Source organism: Panthera tigris, chromosome E3 (genome assembly GCF_018350195.1).
Source record: "Panthera tigris isolate Pti1 chromosome E3, P.tigris_Pti1_mat1.1, whole genome shotgun sequence".
In the NCBI taxonomy this organism is placed as follows: domain Eukaryota; kingdom Metazoa; phylum Chordata; class Mammalia; order Carnivora; family Felidae; genus Panthera; species Panthera tigris.
The window spans coordinates 26131240-26150032 of NC_056675.1; the positions used below are offsets into that span (position 1 = coordinate 26131240).

The 18793-nt window shown below is 42.6% G+C and overlaps 1 protein-coding gene across 8 annotated transcripts in view; it reads right to left on the reverse strand.

The window, feature by feature from the left end:
• Positions 1-10220: 10220 nt before the first annotated feature.
• Positions 10221-18793, reverse strand: part of VPS35L (VPS35 endosomal protein sorting factor like) — a 122056-nt gene continuing 113483 nt past the window's right edge. For 7 of the 8 annotated variants that reach the window (XM_042972084.1, XM_042972085.1, XM_042972086.1 and 4 more), the window contains 3 exons: positions 18268-18386; positions 12319-12465; positions 10221-11808 (listed from right to left, as the gene is read on the reverse strand). In XM_042972084.1, the coding sequence (XP_042828018.1) occupies positions 11710-11808; positions 12319-12465; positions 18268-18386 (365 nt within the window). In that variant the 3' untranslated portion in view covers positions 10221-11709. The remainder of the gene's footprint in view (positions 11809-12318; positions 12466-18267; positions 18387-18793) is intronic. The other variant, XM_042972090.1, reaches the window with a different exon arrangement.

The window sequence follows — 18793 nt, forward strand, 5'->3', positions numbered from 1 at the left end:
GGAAATGACTTAAAGCGGGTAATTTGTGAATTTGCCAGTTGTGTTTCATTTAAATAGTATCTAGTAAAAGTGGCATATGAAATAATTTTAATGGAAATAATTTTGTGAAATAAAGATCAGTTGATAATATTTGAGCAGTACCACCATGTTTTTTTAATTTCTTTATGTTTTGTTCAGTAAAGGGGAGCAAAAGGGTATCTGCTGTTCTTTGTTGGAGGCTGTTTTCTCAGGCTGGGGACAGGGGTGAGGAGGAAGTTCACTATTAAATAGGCCAGAAAATCCATAGCACATTCTTGGTCCTAAGTGTTCAGTAAAAATATGAGTTTATATATTTTTTAATGTTTATTTGAGAGAGGGAGCAAGCAGGGGAGGGGCAGAGAGAAAGGGAGAGAGAGAATCCCAAGCAAGCTCTGCACTGTCAGTGCAGAGTCCAGCTTGGGGCTGGATCTCCTGAGCTGAAATCAAGAAAGAGTCGGACGCTCAGCCGACTAATAATTTTTAATTTTTTAAAATTATTGTAACCACTAATACTGAGATTTTGTGAACCTGTAATCCTGCATTTCACAGGGTAGAGATGAGATGTGATTTATGTCCAGTGAATATCTTCCAGAAGTACAAAAGTTTGGGGCACTTTAATCCACAATTTGGATAAAATGGATGCATTTTCCTGAGCACAGGCTGTGAATCACCACCAATCAATATTAATGCTTTTAGTGATTCGGAATAAAATGTCAGTGGAAGCTCATCAGTAGTAGTACAGACTCAGATTCCAGATTCCAAAAATCTGGTGGTAAAAAAGTAGAATCACATGCAGTTTAGAATAATGGCTGCAAAGCAAACGGGGTAATATGTTTAGACAAGTTTTCTTCTGGATGAAGAGAGTCAGAAGTAATTAAATGAACAATCATGAACATAAATGTTCCTTTGGGAGGTTTATTCAGTTAAAATATAGTTTCTGCTGAAGCCACAGAGGGAATTGCAGATTTGACCTCACTTTCTCCTTTAACCCACCAATATGTTTTTTTAAATTTATTTTTAATTGAAGTATAGTTGACATGCAATATATTAGTTTCATGTGTGCAGTGTAGTCATTTGACGTTTATATGCATTAAAAAATGCTCCCCACGAAAAGTGTAATTACTGTCTGTCACCATGCAAAGTTATTACAGTAGTATTGACTATATTCCCTGTGCTGTACTTACATCCCTGTGATTGATTTATTTTATAGCTGGAAGTTTGTACCTCTTAATCCCCTTTGCCCGTTTCACTCTTCTTCTCACTCCCCTCCCATCTGGCAACCACCAGGTTTTTCTTTGTATCTATGAGTCTGTTTCTGTTCTTTGTTCATTTGTTTTGGTTTTTAGATTCCACATACAAGTGAAATTACGTGATATTTGTCTTTTTCCAACTTATTTCATTTGGCATAATACCATATATGTCTGTGTTGTTGCAAATGTCAGGATTTCATTTTTTTTTTATGGCTGAGTAACATTGCTCTGTGGGTGTGTGTGTTTATGCACCAAATCATCTTTATCAGTGGACACGTAGAATGCATCCATATCTTCTGTTGTAAATAATGGTGGGGTAAACATAGGGGTGCATGTGTCTTTTTGAATCTGTGTTTTTGGTTTTTAGGGGGTAAACTCCCAGAAGTGGATCTTGTGGTATTTCTGTTTTTAACTTTTTGAGAAACCTCCACACTGTTTTCCATAGTGGCTGCACCAATTTATATTCCCACCAACAGTGCATGGAGGTTCCCTTTTCTGCACATCCTTGCCAACACTTGTTACTTCTTGTCTTTTTGATTTTAGTCTCACAAGATGTGAAGAGACGTCTCATTGTGATTTTGATTTTCATTTCCCCAGTGATTTGTGATATTGAACGTCTTTTCATGTATCTATTGGCCATCTGTATGTCTTTTTTTATTTAAAAATTTTTTTTTAACATTTATTTATTTATGAGAGGCAGAGAGAAACAGAGCACAAGTGGGGGAGGGGCAGAGAGAGGAGGAGACACAGAATCTGAAGCAGGCTCCAGACTCTGAGCTGTCAGCACAGATCCCAACGTGGGGCTCGAACCCAGAAACCATGAGATCATGACCTGAGCCGAAGTCGGATGCTTAATGCACTGAGCCACCCAGGTGCCCCAATCCATCTGTATGTCTTTTTTGGGAAACCGTTCTTTTCAGGTTCTCTGCATTAAAAATCCCACTTTTAATTGGATTATTTGAGGGTTTTTTGTGTTAACAAGTTGTAGGAGTTTTTTGATATATTTTGGATATTACCCCCTTATTAAATATGTTATTTACAAATATCTTCTCCATTCAGTAGGTTACCTTTTTGTTTTGTTGATAATTTCCTTTGCTTATTTATTTATTTATTTTTTGAGGGAGGGTGAGAGCATGAGCAGAGTAGGGGCAGAAAGAGGGAGACAGAGGATCCAAAGTAGGCTCCATGCTGTGAGCGCAAAGCCTGATGTGGGGCTTGAACTCATGACCATGAGATCATAACCTAAGCCAAAATCAAGAGTCAGCCACTTAACCGACAGAGCCACCCAGGCGCTCCATTAATTTCCTTTGCTTTTTAGTTTGTTTTAGTCCTAGTTACTTATTTTTGCTTACGTTGCCCTTGCCTGAGGAGATAGTTCCAGAAAAATATTGCTAAGACCATTGTCCAACAAACAGTTTGCTGCTGTTTTCCTTCAGGAGTTCTATGGTTTCAGGTCTTACATTTAAGTCTAATCCATTTTAAGTTTATTTTTGTATGTGGTGTAAGAAAATGGTACAGGTTCTTCTGATGTAGCTGTCTAATTTTCTCAACACCATTCAAGTTTTTTAAGTAATCTCTACATCCAGTGTGGGGCTCAAACTCACGACCCTGAGATCAAGAGTTACTTGCTCCTTCAACTGAGTCAGCCAGGCAACCCCAACACATATTATATACATATTAAAGAGACTGTCTTCCCCCATTGTTAGATCCTTGGATGCTTTGTCCTAGATTAATTGACCATAGAGGTGTGGGTTTATTTCTGGACTCTGTTCCTGTTGATCTGTGTGTCTAAAGTTTTTGTGACAGTACTGTTCTGTTTTGATTACCATTGCTTTGTAGTATAGTTTGAAATCCGGGATTGTGCTACTTCCAGCTTTGTTTTTCTGTCCCAAGTTTGCTAGGGCTATTTGGGGTCTTTTGTGGGTCCACACAAATTTTAGGGTAATTTCTTCTAGTTCTGTGGAAAAGCTGTTGGTATTTTGATAGGATTGCATTGAACCTGTAGATTGCTTGGGGCAGTATGGACAGTTTAATAGTATTCTTCCAGACTATGAGTGTGGTATGTCTTTCCATTTATTTACATCAGTTTCTTTTATCAGTGTCTTATAAATCAGAGTTTTCACCTTCTTGGTTAAATGTATTTCTGGGTTATTTATTTTTTTGTTTATAAGTTCCAATATAGTGTTATGCTGGATAACATAGTGTTATATTAGTTCAGGTGTACACTGTACTGATTCAGTAATTCTCTACTCAGTGCTCACCTGTACTCTTAATCCCCTTCACCTGTTTCTACCCATCCCCCTCCCTCCTCTCTGATAACTATCAGTTCTCTATAGTTAAGAGTCTGTTTCTTAGTTTGTCTTTTTTTTTCTGTGTTCATTTGTTTCTTAAATTCCACATCTGAGTGAAAGCCTATGGTATTTTTCTCTGACTTTACTTCACTTGGCATTATACTCTCTAGATCCATCCATGTTGTTGCAAATGGCAAAATTTTCTTCCTTTTTGTGGCTTAATAATATTCCAGCGTGTGTGTGTATGTGTGTGTCACATCTTTATCCCTTCATCTTTTGATGGACACTTGGGTTGCTTACATTCAAAGTAATTATTGATAGGTATGTCCTTATTGCCATTTTGTTACTTGTTTTATGGTTGTTTTGTAGTTCTTCTCTGTTCCTTTCTTCTTTTGCTGTTTTCACTCTTTGCTGGCTTTCTTTAGTGATGTACTTGGATTCCTTTATTTTTGCAGGTCTGTTACTGGTTTTGATTTGTGGTTACCATTAGGTTTGTATATAACACTTTTTTTTTTTTAATTTTTAAAGTTTATTTATTTTGAGAGAGACAGAGACAGCGCAAGTTGGGGAGGGGCAGAGTGAGAGAATCCCAAGCAGGCTCTGCACTGTCAGCACAGAGCCCAGGGTGGGGCTGGAACCTACGAACCAAGAGATCTTCACCTGAGCTGAAACCAAGAGTCAGCTGCTTAACCAGCTGAGCCACCCAGGTGCCCCCTTGTATATAACATGTTATGTTTACATCAGTCTATATTAAGTTGATGATCACTTAAGTTTGAATCCATTCTTTACTCTTCTCCCTTCCCACATTTAAAGTATATGGTGTCATATTTTACATCCTTCTATTTTGTGAATCGCTTGACTGATTTTTATAGATACACTTAATTTTACTACTTTTATCCTTGCTGCTTTTCTTATTCCTATTTATTTTCTTTCTACTCAGAGAGTCCCCTTTAACATTTCTTGTATGACTGGTTTAGTGATCATGAATTCCTTTGTTTGGGAAACTCTTTCTCTCTCCTTCTATTCTGAATACTAGCCTTGTTGGAAGGAGTATTTTGGGCTGCAGGTTTTTTCCTTTCAGCACTTTGAACAATATCATGTCACTCCCTCTGGCCTGCAGAATTTCTGCTGAAAAATCACCTCAAGGGGTTTCCATTGTATGTAACTGCTTGTCTGTTTTGTCTTGTAGCTTTTAAAATGCTGTCTTTATTACTACTTTTGGCATTTTAATTAATATGTGTCTTGGTGTGGACCTCCTTAGATTGATTTTGTTGGGGGCTCTGTGTGCCTCCTGGATCTGGATATTTGTTTCTGTCCCCAGATTTGGTAGGTTTATTTCTTCAGATAAATTTTCTGCACCTTTTTCTCTTTCTTCTCCTTCTGGAATTCCTGTAATGTGGATGTTATTATTCTGATGGTATTGCTGAGTTCCCCTAAGTCTGTCTTCATTTTTGGTTGTTTTTTTCCTCTCTCTGTTCAGCTTGATTGTTTTCTATTACTCTGTCCTACAGGTCATTTATCCATTCTTCTTCCTCTAGTCCACTGTTTATTCCATCTACTATATTATGAATTTCACTTACTGAGTTCTTTATCTCAGATTGGTTCTTTTTATGTTTTCTCTCTCTTTGTTAAGGGTCTCACTAAGGTCCTCCACTCTTTTCTCCAATCCTGTGAGTATCTTTATGACCATTACTTTAAATTCTTCATCAGGAATATATACTATTTTGTTCCATTTTGTTTAGCTCTCGTTATGATTTTGTCCTGTTCATTTGTGGTATATTCCTGTATCTCATTTTGTCTCTCTGTGCCTGTTTCTGGGTATTAGGAGAGTCAGCTACCTCTCCTGCTCTTGAAAGTTATGGTCTTATGAAGAAGAGGTCCTGTGGTCCCTGCAGTGCAGTTTCCCCTGTTTACCAGGACTGTGTGCTTTAGGGGATGTCTGCTGTGTATGTTGTGAGTGCCCTTTTATAGTGGCTTCAGTCCGGTCATCTGCAGTGATGCCTGTTGTGGGCAGGGTTTGGTCCCTGAGTTGTCAGTGGGCCAGTCTGGGGCCGCATCTGGCTTGAGTTGAGTCATACCAGGTGTTTGCTAGAGATGCAGTAGCACCGAACTACTGGGCGGTTTCCTTGTGTTGTCCCAAGAAGCTTCTGTTGGTGGTCAGGGCCTGCAGTCCAACCAAATATCTGTTCCCAGCCCATTGCTGGGACCATAGTCAGAGTGGTGTGTGTGGTTATCTTCTCCTTTCCCTGGGGCAGGAGTAATGCTGTTCCCTCTCTGGGCTGCATGCACATTGTCAGGCTTGTAACGCTCACTGCTTTGGATGGGCTCTGGCCAAAGGGTGCCCTGGAGGGAGCAGGTCCACAGGAGAATGTGGGGATGCACTTGGGAGGGGACCTGTGGCCACCCAAAATCCCTGCCGAGGCGTCTGGGTTGGAGGGGACAGATCCACAGAAGTGTGGGGATGGGGTGCATGTTGTTATCAAGCCAGCTGGAGAGTGTTGTACTCTGCTGGTTCCTGCAGCTGTCCCTGTATCTAGGCTGGGGGGTGGAGGAGGGAAATAGCATTCACCAGTTCCTTTGTTCTTGAAGGAGTCTCCCAAGAATCCCTGCCCTGCGCCTTCAGAACATGCTCTGAGGTTAGTAAACGAGTCTCCCTCCCGTACACCCAGGTGTTTTTCAGACGCTGCTTCTATGTTGTATCTCCACAGGGCTGTTTGTTGTGCTATTTAGTGGCAAGGAGTCAGTTGACTATTGTCCTCTCCCAGAGCTGAGCTCTCTGATATTTAAAGTTCAGACTGATTCTAAGAACTAGTGAAATTATGCTATTTTGATTTTCAAAGCTAAATGTTATGGGATTCATCTTCCCTGTATGGGCTCCTGTGCCTGGGGTGCCTGGTGTGAGGGTCTGTTTCTTGTCCCTGTCCGTATCTGGGGCATCCCTCCCTTGCATGAATGGTCTTGTGGTCCATTTAGTTTCCAACCAGGTCTCTACCTTTCCTGTCCTCTTCGGTGTGAACTCTAATCTACATTTAGCTGTGGAGAGTTTCTTCTGCCCTGTTCTATTTTTAAAGCATTTATAAACAGTGTTTTTAATTTATCTTCTTGCTAGGTCATTATTAGTTTATAGAAAGGCAGCAGATTTCTGTATATTGATTTTGTATCTTTCAGCTTTTACTGAATTCATTTATTAGAATGGTATTTTTGGTCTTTAGAATTTTCTATATAGAATAGTATGTCGTGTACAAATAGTGACGGTTCTACTTCTTGCTTACCAATTTGGATGTCTTTTATTTATTATATGATCATTATGGCTCAGATTTCTGTACTGTGTTGAGTAAACACGGTGAGAGCAGATGTCCTTGTCCTGTTCCTGATCTTAGAGGAAAAGCCTTCAGCTTTTCATTATTGGGTATGAGGTTAGCTGTGGGTTTGGGCTTTTATTATGTTGAAGCATATATACCCACTTTGTTGAGAGTTGTTACCATGAACAGGTGTTGAGTTTTGTCATATGTTTTTTCCTGTATTTATTGAGACCATGATTTTGAATCCTTCATTTTGTTAATGTGTATCATCACATTGATTTGCAGATACTGAACTATCCTTGTATCCCTGGAATAAATCCTTTTTGATCTTGGTGAGTAATCCTTTTAGTGTTTTGTTCAATTTGGTTTGCTAATATTTTGTTGAGGATTTTTGCATTGGTGTTAATTAGGGATAATTTTGGCCTATAATTATCTTTTTTTTTTTTTCCTGTAGTGTCTTCATCTGGTTTTGGTATCAGTAATGCTGGCCTCATAAAAAGAATTTGGCAGTTCCTCTTTAATTTTTTACAGTAATTGAAAAGGATAGGTATTAACTCTTTTTATGTTTGGCTTCACCTGTGAGGCCATTAGATCCTGGACTTTTGTTTGTTGGGAGGTTTGGTTTCGTTTTTGTTTTTTTTGAGAGAGTGAGAGAGCACAAGTGAGGGAGGGGCAGAGAGGGGGAGAGAGAGAATCCCAGACAGGCTCTGTGCTGTCAGCATGCTTAACCAGCTGAGCCACCCAGGAGCTTTTTGATTACTCACTCAATTTTATAACTAGTAATTATTTTGTTCAGATTGTCTATTCTTGATTTAGTTTTAGAAGACTGTACATTCCTAATAATTTGTCCATTTCTTCTAGCTTGTCCAGTTGGCATATAATTTTTTGTAGTAGTCTCATACAAAGGATTATTATATATTTCTGTGGTGTCAATTGTAACTTCTCTTTCATGTCTGATTTTATGTTTGAGTCCTCTTTTTCTCTTGATGACACTATAAAGGTTTATCAATTTTTTCAAGAACCAGCACTTAATTTCATTGTTTTTTTTTTTTTGGGGGGGGTCTCTATTTCATTTGTTTCCACTCTGATCTTCATTATTTCATTCCTTCTAGTTAACTTTGGGATTGTTTGTTCTTTTTCTGGTTCCTTTAGGTCTAAGGTTAGATTGTGTTAGATTTTTCTTGTTTCTTGAGGTAGACCCTCGATCACTATAAATTTCCCTGTTCGAACTCCTTTTTGTGTGTCTCAAAGACTTTGGAACATTGTATTGTCATTTTTGTCTCAAGGTATTTTTCAATTTCCTCTTTGGTGTCTTCATTGACCCATTTGTTGTTTAGTACCATGTTGTTTAGCGTCTGTGTATTTGTGGTTTTCTAATTTTTTCTTTTGATTGCTACCTGTTGTGATCTGAAGGGAGTGTTGTGGCCTGAAGTGAGTCTCTTGGCATCATACGGAGGGATCTTTTTTTTTTTTTTAATCATTATTTCAGTTACCCTATGTCTTTTGATTGGAGCATTTAGTCCATTGACATTTTTTTATTTTTTAGGGAGAGAGAGAAAGAGAGCTAGAGAGAGTGAGAATCTTAGGCTCCATGCCCAATGCAGAGCCTGACATAGGGCTCAATCCCACAACCCTGGGATCATGACTGAACTGAAATCAAGAGTCAGACACTCAGCCAACTGAGCCACCCAGGCACCCCTAGTCCACTTAAATTTAAAGTAATTACAGTGGGGTGCCTGGGTGGCTCAGTGGGTTGAGCTACTAGCAGACTTCGACTCAGGTCATGATCTCATGGTTCATGGGTTTGAGCCCCACGTCAGGCTCTGCCAACAGCCTGGAGCCTGCTTCAGATTTTGTGTCTTCCCCTCTCTTTCTGCCCCTCCCAACTCACTCTCAAAAAGAAACATTAAAAAAAAAATTAATTACTGGTAAGTACCTACATTTGCCCTTGAACAGGCCTTGAACAAGGGCCTGTTCTGACATGCTGTTGCTGACCTCCATGCAGTTGAAAATCCACATAGTTTACTCTCTCTGCCCCTCCCCCACTTGCCCTCCCTATCTCAAAAATGAAGAAATATTAAAAAAACAAAAGAGAGTAAATAATCCCAAGCAGTCTCCACACTGTCAGCACGGAGCCTGACATGGGGCTCGAATCCACAAACTGTGAGATCATGGCCTGAACTGAAATCAAGAGTTGGATGCCTAATCAACTCTATGCCCTGGTTTTCTTTAATTTTTGACATTGTAATTACAGTTGACCCTTGAACAATGCAGGGGTTAAGGGCACCAATTCCCTGTGCAGTTGAAAATCTGCATGTAACTTTTGACTCCCCCAAAACTGAACTACTAATAGCCTACTGTTGACCAGATGCCTTACTGACAACAAGGAGCTGATGAACACATTTTCTATGTTACATATATTACACACTGTATTCTTACAGTAAAGCTAGAGAAAAAATTAATAAAATCAGAAAATATAGTACTGTATTATAAAGAATAAAAATATACATATAAGTAGATTTGTGTTGTACAGGAGCCATCTGTATGTGTCTTAGTGTGGATCTCTTTGGATTCATCTTGTTTAGGCCTCTCTGTGCTTCCTGGTCCTGAATGTCTTTTTCCTTCCCTAGTTTGTCAAAGTTATCACCTATTCTTCAGATAAGTTTTCTGTCCCTTTTTCTCTTCTCTCCTGTCCTAGGATGCTTGTAATGCAAATATTGTATGCTTGATGTTGTCCCAGAGGTCCTTTAATCTGTCATTTAAAGAAGATTTTTTGGGGGGCACCTGGGTGGCTCAGTTGGTTAAGCATTGACTCTTCGGCTCAGGTCAGGATCTCACAGTTTGTGAGTTTAAGCCCCACATGGGGCTCTGTGCTGACAGTGTGGAGCCTGCTTAGGATTCTCTGTCTCCCTCTCCTTCTGCCCCTCTGCTGCTCATACTCTCTCAAATTGAAAATTTTTTTTTTTGCTGTTCAGCTTGATTTCTAATACCCTGTGCTCCGATTCATTTTTCTGTATCTTCTAATTCTGTATTTCTAATTCTGTAATTCTAATTCTAATTTCATTTGTTATTGTATTCTTCAGGTCTGATTGTTTTTTTTTATCTTCTCTTTGTTGAAGTACTCCCTGAACTCAAGTCCAGTAGGGGCACCTGGGTGGCTCAGTCAGTTCAGCGTCCCACTTTGGCTCAGGTCATGATCTCATGGTTTGTGGGTTCGAGCCCCATATCGTGCTCTGTGCTTACAGCTCACAGCCTGGAGCCTGCTTCAGATTTCTGTGTCTCCGTCTCTGCCCTTCCCCTGCTCACATTCTAGCTCTCAAAAATAAATAAATGTAAAAATGAATTCAAGTCCAGTGAACATCTTTATGACTGTTACTCTGAACCCTTTTATTAGGTAGATGGCTTATCTCTGGTTCTTTTGTTTGGAACATACTCCTCTCATTTTGTCTCTGTATGAGGTCAGCTGCAGCAGGTCTGGAAGGTAGCGGCCTTATGTAGGAGGCGTCCTATGGGGGCAGCAGTGCTGTCTCCCCTGGTCACCAGAATCAGGTGCCCTAGCTGTGTCCCCTGTGTGGGCTGTGTATGCTGGGGAGTGGGGCTAGCCTCCGGTGAGACTGGCTGTGAGGTTTGGCCACAGCTGCAGTGAATACTGTGGTGGGCATGGCTCCACCCTGTTGCCGTGGTACGGGGGTTGTGCCCGTTGGGAAGGTGGGTCCAAAGGGTAATGTCTAGGCCATGCTGGTGGTGCCAGCAAAGTAGATGAAAAGTGTCACATCTGGCACCCACCAGCCTCGGTCCAAGTAGGCTAAAAGATGGGAGTCTTCCATTCCCAGAAAAAACTCTTACAGATTGTTGCCCCTCCAGCACATGCCCTAAACTGAGTAAATAACCTAGGCACTTTTCAATCTGCCTCTACTCTTTTGAGAGTAGAGCCTCGGTTTCCTATAACCTTCTGGAGTGAAGCTCCACAGATTTTCACAGCTAGACATCATGGGAGCGCATCTTCCCGGTGCATACGCCAAGGTAGGGGGTACTCAGGGTGGGGACTGACCCTCCACGCTTATGGGTGATATCTCTCCCTCTTCCGGGTCACTGCACCAGGGATTTGCCTCCTGGCCGCATCTCTGCCTCCTGTCCTTCTCAGTGCAGTTTTTTCTTTGTACCTTTGGCTGTGTAAGAGCTGTGCGGCTAGTCTTTGGGTCGTTCTCAGAGGGAGTTGCACTTCGTATAGCTGCACCATTGGTGTGTTTTTGCGAGCAGCTGAGCTCAGAACCTCCTTACTCTGCCATCTTCCTGGGAGTCCCAGTGGATGCACTGAGGGTCCCCGCGCACACCACATGCTTCCTCCTCACCTGTGCGGTCCCGCTGTGTGCCTGTGCCACCACACCTGCATCTGTGGTGTTGGCTACAGCTAGGTGTATACCTATATATTCTGATTCCAGTTGAGCTGCTTGTGGTAGATAAAGGTTGAGCCATCTACCTTTCATAAATTGTGACAGGGTAGGCAACATTCAATTCCAGACTTGAGGGAAAGTGGCTCTTTAAAAGTAGACTCCTTTTCAAGGTTTCTTCTACTTGAAAAAAACAAAAACAAAAAAAACCCAGACACACTGAGAGATGTTACTTGGATTCTTCTGTTTCTCCATAAATGCCAATCCGAAGGCCACTTCTGCAAAGAAACACTAGAACAGTGCTCTACTCTGAACAAGATTGGATTTTGCTCTGACACTTCCCACTTCTTCAATGTCACAATCATCTGGGTAGAGGCCAAAGCTTAAACCAATTTGTGTGCGTAAAAATAAAAAAAGCAAAGCAGGTCTTTCTGAACTTGGCTTCACAGTCCCAGAGTTAGGTCCTTGTTTGCAGAGGGAGCCTGAGGGCCAGCTCAGTCAGATGACCCATATCTGGGTGTTTGCTTCGTTTCTTGATGTATTCCAGAGTTTTCACCTAAGAGGAAAAAGAAAGATCAGTATCCTTTTGGTTCAGCTAGGCACCAACAAATCAACCGTATTGTGAGCTGATGCTGTCGTACAGCTAAAGTCTTTTGAAGCATAAAGGAGGGGAAGAAACCAAAAAGTGTTAAAGTAAAACTTCTTAGTTTACAATTTGCTTATAAAATCAGATTTTGGTATGACCAGGAATAGCTGCTATTTCTATATATGTCTTTTTGTTTTCATTTTGAGAGGGCACGAACAGGGGAGAGGTGGAGAGAGAGAGGGGGACAGAGGATCCGAAGGGGCTCTGCGCTGAGAGCAGAGAGCGTGACGTGAGGCTCAAAGTCACAAACCATGAGATTATGACCTGAGCTGAAACTGAACGCTTAACTGAGCCACCAGGCGCCCTGTTATTCAGAGGGAAAAAAAGGAAGATGAGCACTGATGTGGTATTGAGGCCAGCTGTGCTTTGGCCAGTGGGTTTGTGTCGCTCACCAGGACCCCCATGCTCCCAGAGCCTCACCATGGTCCTGGTGTCTGCACAGCCGTGCCTCTGTGCCAGGTGCCACAGGTTGACAGAGAGTTGGTTGAGTCTGTTGTTGCGCAGGTCCCCGTGGGCCAAGATGCTATTAAAGAAGGAAAGGCCCAACGAGCTCTGGCGCTTCAGGGCCTGAAATAGAAGAGAGAGATCAGGATCGGGCAGTGGGGCACAGGCGGGGGCCCCGCGTGGACATCAGCTCTACCTTGGATCTTCTGGAGGGGCTGCTTAATCTCTGAGTCCCGCCTTCATCTTTAGGACAGGAAGGTAATGCCAGCTCACAGGGTAAGTGAGGACCGAATGAGATGATGCATATAAAGCCCTTTGCCCTGTGCCTCCATGGGCATTTATTACTCAAGTACAGATGAAAACGAAAAGTCTAAAATAAGTCTTTCAGTTGTGTCCTCAAGCCACCTAAAGTGCAGTCACTACCCAGTAACCAAAGGGCCGAAATAAAGGCCAAATGACAACAGCTCCCCAAGAGCAACAGCCAGGCGCAGCTTTTATAAGAACCATTCTATACTTTGATTCCAAATCTAGCCTCTCTTAATCTGATTACAAGTACCTAAATAAGAAAAAGTCTAACCCAAATGTTAAAGGAGACCAGACCTGAATCCCAGCTTTGCATGGTACAAGACAAAAAGAGAAAGTCAATCTCCAAAATGCAACAACAGTCCTAGGAGAAAAGATACAAGTTCTGAAAGGTAAACAGAGGCATGTGGAAAGCCAAATAGGGGGGTGCTGACAGGAGCCAAGTTCACTCATGTATCCATGTGGACCCTGGACGGTTGATGACCTGGGCCCTTGCTGAATGCCCTTGGCTCACACTGCAGAACATCACTGGGCTCAGAGCCTCATTCATCTGCTTTGCTCCCTGGAGGCTAATGGGAATGGAGCCCTTACAGGGGACCAGGTATTCTGCTCTGTGCTTTACAGAGCTCATCAGAGTTACCTACACAGCAGATCTTTGTGGGAGGCATACTTCTAACCAGCTGTGTGAAGCACATGTTTAGCACTGTCTCTCAGGAATCCCAACCCCTGGTTATTTAAGCGTCATGCTAGGTGCTGGGGTGAAGGGACTTAGCAGGTGTAAAGTTATGGACTGACTTTACAGAGTCCTGGATTACCTGGGTGGGCCCAATTGAATCACTTGAGCCCTAAACAGAGAAATTTCTGAGAGAGAAGTCGGCAGAAGGAGGGAGACTGGAGATCAGAAGCATTTGACCACCATTAATGGGTCTCAAGAGGGAAGAAGAGGGGCCAAAAAAGCAGCTTCTAGAAGCTAAGAACCTCTAGCCAAGAGCCAGCAAGGAAACAGGACTTCAGTCCTACAACTGCATGGAACTCAAGTCTGCCAACACCCTAAAATAAGCTGGTCAGTCAACATCTTGATTTTGACCTTGTAAAATCCAGCCAGCGCCAACGCAAACTATGAAATAATAAATGAGTATTTTAAGCTGTTGAGTTTGTGCCAATTTTCTTAAGGCTGCAATAGGAACCCAGTCCACTCCCATTGTGTAGAGGCCTCCAAGTTCAGAAAGCTTTGGGGAATTTGCTCACAGATGACAGCACAGAGGTCCAGTTGTCCCACTCCAGCTGATACGATACTCCCATAGACTCAGTGCTGGCATCACATTAGGAATCCAGACTCTGAAGAGGCTAAGAGTTGCCTCTGTCAACTACTCTAGGTGGACAAAACCAACCTACTAATCATGCATCTGTTCATCATTTCACAAATATTCATGGGGCCTGGACTCTGCTAACTGCTGAACCAACTTAACCCCTCCTGCCATCCTCTCCCAAGTGAGAATTTAAAATATCTTGGTGGAGGAAAAAAATAATGACCAAGGAGCAGCACAGCTGGGTGATGGTGGCTGAATGGCAAGGAAGAGACACCCCCCACCCCCCGTTGAGTCTGCTTTGGCAACAGCCTGGACCAGGTGACAGTCCTAGAAGCTGAGCTGACTCAACATCACAGTCAAAGAGTGGGGTCATCCTGTGCAGGGCCCAAGCCTGCAGGCACAGGGAACTCCTGACTGCCTGCTTTGGGGTCTTTAATCTAATGAGACAATACAGTTCTACCCCAACCGGGAACCTGGGCAGAGATGACCATTCATTGAGTTCCAGCCCTGGTCTGATGCTGGGACTACAAGAGTGCACCCTTTCTGCTTACAAGAAGAAGCTAAAAGAAAATTCTATTTCAAATACAACTAAAAGAGTCACCCCTGAGAGAGGCCCTTGAACCACATTTCATTGAAGTGGGAGAGGTTTTTTTTTAAAGTCAAACAAGAGAGACCATATCTAACAAGTGGCTATTTTCCCATTCTGGATCTTCCCAGTAAACATTTTACCCTAAAAAGCTCAATCCACATGTGGTTTAAGTGCATAGCCCCTTAAAAGTGAAATTATTAGAGACAGATCTGAGGGACGAGAAGTCATGCCAGCCAACAAGCAAAGACCCAGAAAACCACAAACACATTATGAGAGGACCAAATCAGGCCTTGAGCCCCCCTCCTCTTCTCCAAGGTTTTAAATAGAAAAGAGCTTTTCATTCTTTGCCTATGAGAAATGTCATTTCCAGGAAGCTCCATGGGTCTGGCATGATTCCCAGCTTCACCACACCCAAATAAACAACTTCATACTCAGGGGTAAAATGGCCAACTCCATGTGGATTAAGGGGACAATTTTGGAAGTAGGTCTACTACCAGCAACGAGAGATGAGATACTCAGGACTGGCATCAATCAGCATTGGGGTTTTTCAACAGCATGAAGCTTCATTCTCCACTAGGTAGAAGAATCTGACCCCTTTTTCCCAGAGACCAGACTCGAGAGGATCCCATCTCCAGGGATCCTGCCATGACACGGTTGTCTGTGCTGAATTTTACACTGCACTGTTAAAAGGATGATCTGTTCCATTTTAGCTCGATCCACCCATATTTTTCTAATAAATGTGCATATATAGAAGGACATTTTCATTTAATGTCCCTGGTATTTATGGGGAGTTAAAACGTTCTTTTGAAAAATTCCAACTTTGCTGTTTTCTCAGAACCCTGATTTAGAGTCATTATCACCATCAATGCTCCCTCCTTCAAGAGAAAAAGAGACATAAACATTAAATTACGGCACTGTCCCCTCCCACTCCATTAGCTGCAAGTATACATTCTAAGACACCCTAGTAAATGTCTGGAACCACAGACAGTACCGAGCTTTATATATACTGCTTTTTCCTATACATACATACCTATGGCAGTTTATAAATTAGGCACAGTAAGAAATTAACAAAATAGAATTCTATAATAAAAGTTATGTTAATGTGGTCTTGAAAATATTGTACCATACTTGCTCTTTTTAGGATGTAAGGTGATAAAATGCCTACATGAGGTGAACGATGTAGTGTTAGGCTACTACCAGCCTTCTAGTGAGATGTCAGGAGGAGGATAATTTGCTTGTGGATCCTAGTTGAAACCAGGTACCTGCAACTGCATGATGGGGCAAGGAGGTGGGAGGACGATGACTGGACATAACTACATATTTATATATATAGTTCTCAGGTTTATTTTTATTGTGAGCTTGGGATTTTTCTAGGCTATGGTTGTTTATGCTGTTGGTGGCCACCTGTGATTAAACCCAGCCTGTTGCATCAAGTTGAAGAAATGTATTTATTTTCAAGCCATGTAGCAAATTTTTCTTGAGTGTAAGCTGTTAAACACATACCATTGCTCTGAGGGCCCTGGGTTTTAAAAATCAGGAAAAGGTACTAAGAACAATTTTTCATGGCAGAGGAGCAGAGGGGGACCTGACTAGTGAAGTAAGTGGAAGCTGAAGGTGAAGGACTCCACTCCGTGGGGTAGAAAGAGCTCTCACCTGAAAACCACCTATTTGTGCAAAGGAAAGCTGGGTCTTTAACCCTAACAGTGTTTGAAAAAGGCCTCTTCTAATACTCACTGGTTTGATAAACCAGTTTCTCTGAAGAAACTGGGGTTCTGATTCTGCCCCTTGCCCAGACAGCCAGGCGCCCTCCATGTGTTAACTTCTCCAGAGTTCTGTAGCCCTGTGTCCAGAAGGGTCCCCAGGTTGGCGGGACACCCCCAAAGTACACTCCCTCCATAGAGAGGGCACTGTGACCAACTCTGGACCCAGGGCAGCAGTTCTGTATTTTCCTTCTGCCTCTTGGACTGCTAACCCTAAGGCTGGCCCTGAACTTGGCAGGGGCTGCTGGAGAATGGAGTCCAGAAAAAATACCTCTCTCTCTAGCAGCTGATTGAATACCCTGGGGATGATGGGAACCCAGAACACAGATGTATGTCGCACATGCGTACACCCACAGCTGTGTAATATTCTGGTGGGGCAGGGGGATAAGGGCAATGGTGGTGTTTTATATAGCCCTGGAAATGAGTACTAATTTAACTTGAAATCCAGTTTGATCTTACTCTGTATTCAAAGGATTTGATGGGGTTGGGATGCAGCAGCAAAAACTAGGAACCAGAGAATCTGAGGAAGGGAAGGAAGGGGAAGGCTTGGAAAGCTACCAGGAAGCAGGCAGTCCAAAATCTGCCTTAGGTTTGGGAAAGGGAATTGAGCAGGACACAGGCAAGAACAGGGTCTGCCATGATGAAATCCGGAACAAGCCATCAGGTTGTCTCTTGACAGTTGGGAATAAAAAAGCCCCAAATGCTCAGAGCTTCAAGCTGACAGCTTGGAGTAATAAAGAGCAAGACCCCGGGGAGCAGGTGGAGGCAGAAACAAATTCAAGTGCCGGCTGACCCACAGAAGGAATGCAGAGAAAGGTCAGGCATCAGCTCTGACTCCTAAAGTACTGCCGGCCTCCACCCCCTAACGCAGTAACAGAGATGAGCATCGGTCTGAACAACTAACTGCCTCGGCCAAACCTGAGACGGGCTGCTGGGATCCATCTGTCACCCACATGTTTGGGTTGAAGCTGCAAAAAAGGAAGTCATGATTGGTCTAACGGGAAGGGAACCAGGTAGTTCTGTAGATTGGACTAAGTGAAAATTAACATTAAAATCAGTTAAGCATCTAACTTTATGGAGAACATGGAAAAACTGCTCTAAAAATGTAAAAGATCTAGCATCTGATACATTGGTGTATTCTGTGGGTAAGAACATGGGTTCCAGAAGACTGCCTTGACCACATATCGTGTGGCTGCCACTCCAGGATTTTGTCCTTGCCTGTGAAGTTTAAAGGCACAGCTGTCCGACTGTCCTGAGGTTTAGGTGAGACAATGCATGCAGAGTCGTCAACACCACACTTAAGTAGAACAAAGGCTGGAGAAACAGAACCTACCATCATAGGAGGACAATAACCACATGCTTATCTTACAAGATAAGCAGAAAGGCCTTGGTTGAGGAGGGCAATGCAGTCGTTAAAAAACTACTACTGTAAGCTGGGAGGTCTGTAGGTGGGGACCCTGGTGTTCATTCACCAGAGGAAACTCAGGGCTGTGGAGAAACCTCTCTGAGCCTCCATTTCCTTTTCTGTACAGTAAGAACAAACACAGCACTTGTACCTTGGCATGAAAAAAACGCAGGCAAAGCACAGGCTGTTTATTCAGTATGTAGTGGTCAAGGATTTGCTGTATGCCAGCCTCAGGGTGTGGGGATGCTGTGGTGAGTGACAGACCCTAGAGACTTAACCTCAGGCACAAGGAGGTCTCCAAAACTCATGGCACAAGGTCCCTGTCCCCATGGAGCTTAAATTCTGGTGGGAGAGGCAAACAACTAAAATAAGCAGAACATTTCAGAGAGTGACCAAGTAAAGTAGGAGCAAAACCCCTGGATGGAGCACTCATCATGTCTGCACATAAACACACTATTCACGTGAATGAGTTTCCTTTCCAGAATGAACCAACGTTTGCCCTAGAAACTTGTGCACTCAGACCAAGCAGCAGCAGGAGGACAGGCAGAGGGCACCTACCTCATCCTTGGCCAAGGTTTTCAGATGCTCCAGGATCTGAGCCATCACCGTTTCACACAGCTTGTTGTTTTCAGCCAGAAATTTGGTGTCTCCCCCATAGAGGCTGTCGTTGGAATCAACTGATGGAACAGACCAGAGCAGTGAGCAAAATGTGGTATGCCCATTCAAAGGAATATCATTTAATCATAAAAAGGAATGAAATTCTGACACGTTAAAACATGGATGAATCCTAAAATCTTTATAAGTGAAATGTGCCAGACACAAAAGGGCAAATACTGCATGATTCCTCTTTTACGAGCTACTAGAATAGGTAAATCCATAGAAGGAAGTAGAATGGAGGTCAGCACAGGCTGGGGAGACAGGGAGGGAAAAGGAAGTCACTGTATTGGGTACAGAGTGCTGGGATGATGAAAAAATTCTGGAAATGGACAGTGGTAATGGCTTCACAACATTGAATATACTTGATAAAACTGAATTGTACACTTAATGATAGTTAAAATGGTAACCTTTATTACTATGTGTATTT